Below are 2608 nucleotides of genomic sequence, written 5' to 3' on the forward strand. Positions count from 1 at the left end.
TAAAGTTCGTTAAATTAAGACTTAGTATGTTGAAAAGATTTGGATCAAAAACAGTAGTTATATTGCCATTGACGCATTTCATTTATCATAGATTTTGGTCTTACTAGGAAAAGTCATGCAAGTATGCTGCATTTTTGCAATTCTACACGGCTCTCATGTCATATTCGAATGTGAGTTTGCTCACTCGAATGTAAACACATCAATATGGCCGCCGGTCCATGTGTTTTCTTTTCATCCGGTGAACTGTCATAGTCACTGTTTGCGACGCTGCTGCACGTGATATATACTGGTTGCTCGTTCATTCATTATCAATTTGGACATCAAAGGAAGAACAAATGTCGAAAACGAAGAAAATTTTAAAAATTTTATCGAAGATGGGTTTCGTAAATGACGTTGATCCATTTTTTCGTGACGGTAGTGTCAGTGAATTAAGTTGGTTAGGTGAAAGTGTGACCATTAATAAAGAAAACTATTTTAAAGTTAATGTTATCAATGATGGGAACGAGTCAACTTTCATGATTGCCGGTTTGAAGCAATTTTTAGATCTTCAGACTGAAATATCGCAGCGGTATCCTGACCGAAATCGAGATGACCTTACCATAAAGTATTTGGGTAATTTCACACGGAATGCATCCTCTCGAATTAAAATTATTTTTTAAATTTTTATTTTTTTTCAATTTACAGATAAGTATTTCAATTTCGTGCAGATCGATGATTCGAAAGACTTCGAAATTTTTATGAGACAGCACAATGATCATAAAATCTATGTCACATGGGTAAACGAAAATTCGACGCCCGTAAATGAACCGGTAAATTCATACGACCCTTTAAAGGACGTGTGGCTGTGGCCTGCGTTAATGCTTCTACTCGTCGTTGCGCTTATCGCGGTTAGTCTACAAATTTATGAAGTATTTCGTGGAGAAACAATATGTGAAAATCGAGTGGACCACTGGTCAGGATACAAGAAAATTATTAAAGAATTTTGCCAGCATCATCCTTCAACGGAAGAATGTCAGCGCATAATCGTGGAGTTTCTCTCCTTTATGTCATTTGATTCTATAATACAAACAAGAATATGAAGAACAGAGAAATCAGCTAATAAAGGGTGCCTGCTCACAAAGCGTGACGTAATCTTGTTGTTTCATTTCATATTTTCCTCAATTTTGTTTCGTTTGGCTGATTAAGTTGTTTGCAGAATTCATACCTATCATTCCACGGCCAAGTGGCACAATTTACGCTCACTCGGATGGCTCTAGCTCAAGGTCCAGTGAACCGATTTTCATAAATGTTTTTTCGCCGATTGGTGTGGTCAACATCTCTCATTTGCACTATTAATCAACGTTAGACGCTTCTGCAAATGTATGATAATAGTATTTTTCGTACCAAGACAGGAAATGAAGATTTTTTCAGCACCAGTCCTAAGTTTTCCTTACGAACATACACACTTCACATTCATCATATTAAATTTAGTCAATCGTATAGCCATTGAAAAATTCATGTAATTCTTTTCCCGCACTATAAATCGTAAAGAAATGAAGTTTTTTCCCGCACGATATTTAGTTCGGGAAAAACTGACATTTCTTAATGAAAAATCATGGCAAAATAGGTCGTATTTCAGTTGTCGGATGCACAAAAACCTTTACCAGCCCTCAAAATATCACAATATCCACCATATCTCTGGACTTACTCTACCGAATTTTCTCATTTTCATCTGGGATTTCGCAATTTTCAATTCGTATTGGGAAAAACGAATTTTCAAAATCTCAATATATCGTATATACACCGAGAGACATCGATCGGCCGAGGTCTTTATTATCACGAATAATCAATTATAGAACCGGTACAATCTACATATACTCTGGAGCAGTTGAAGCAACGAAACGAGGGGCCATTGTAGTACTCGTCGCGGCAGTTTCAAATATAGCCATAGGTCTTCCGCATACTGGTAGGTAGACCTGTTGTTAGGTACCGAACCGATCAGTATGACAGCTGGATTCCCTCAGCTAAAATGAGCTATGACGACGAAAAAACCATACCACGGATACCTTTGGCATCAATAAGTGTCGATAGCGCTCAAATGTTAGGCCGAATGCAGCGAAGAGGTGAAATGGTCACACTCCATTGAAAATAGTTTTTCATCGATCGTCCGAAAATTAGGGAACCGCATCGTATTAAGGCTCAGCATGGACGATGTGCTTCCCGGAAATATCACGTCCAGAAATATATTCGGCCAATTGCCTGGATTCGTCTATCCCGACGAAAAAGTTATTGTTTAAGGACACATTGACAGTTGCCGTGAAAATGTCTGCCCTTGTGATAACATTGCTGAAAAGTTTTAGGATTGACACCGAAGATGCACCTCGGAGCAAAATGGATTGGTTGGCGAATGGTATTCTACGATACATCGAACAGCATATCGAGGAAATTGGTGCATTAAAAACTGCTGCAGCCTTTGAAACTGACGGCGTATTGTTTGTTCCAACTGATTACAGTTACTTAGGAGTTGGTTGAAGTTCTTACCATTTTTTCGGGTTGAAACTTTTTATTAGTTAAAACAAAAAAACGTGCAAGGAAGGACGAAATCTACTGTTAAATTCAAGTGTTTCCT

General features: G+C 37.9%; 1 protein-coding gene and 1 long non-coding RNA gene across 2 annotated transcripts; both read left to right on the forward strand.

Moving 5' to 3' along the window:
• Nucleotides 1–286: 286 nt before the first annotated feature.
• Nucleotides 287–1150, forward strand: LOC119077781. The gene is made up of 2 exons (XM_037185093.1): nucleotides 287–612; nucleotides 685–1150. Exons 1-2 carry the CDS (start codon nucleotides 336–338, stop codon nucleotides 1077–1079), a joined length of 672 nt encoding a protein of 223 aa, XP_037040988.1. The 5' UTR covers nucleotides 287–335; the 3' UTR covers nucleotides 1080–1150.
• A 717-nt stretch (nucleotides 1151–1867) lies between these two features.
• On the forward strand, nucleotides 1868–2272 carry LOC119078258. Its single transcript, XR_005087962.1, has 3 exons — nucleotides 1868–1945; nucleotides 2004–2102; nucleotides 2158–2272. It is a non-coding gene; the product is annotated as an uncharacterized LOC119078258 (long non-coding RNA).
• Nucleotides 2273–2608: the final 336 nt, after the last annotated feature.

This window comes from Bradysia coprophila, chromosome III (assembly GCF_014529535.1).
Source record: "Bradysia coprophila strain Holo2 chromosome III, BU_Bcop_v1, whole genome shotgun sequence".
In the NCBI taxonomy this organism is placed as follows: Eukaryota; Metazoa; Arthropoda; class Insecta; order Diptera; family Sciaridae; genus Bradysia; species Bradysia coprophila.

Excerpts from the sequence above, each read along its gene's own strand:
- LOC119077781 (XM_037185093.1), top strand. The coding sequence starts at position 336 with ATGTCGAAAACGAAGAAAATTTTAAAAATTTTATCGAAGATGGGTTTC. Across the intron at positions 613-684 it reads CCTTACCATAAAGTATTTGG|ATAAGTATTTCAATTTCGTG; the intron begins GTAATTTCACAC and ends TTCAATTTACAG.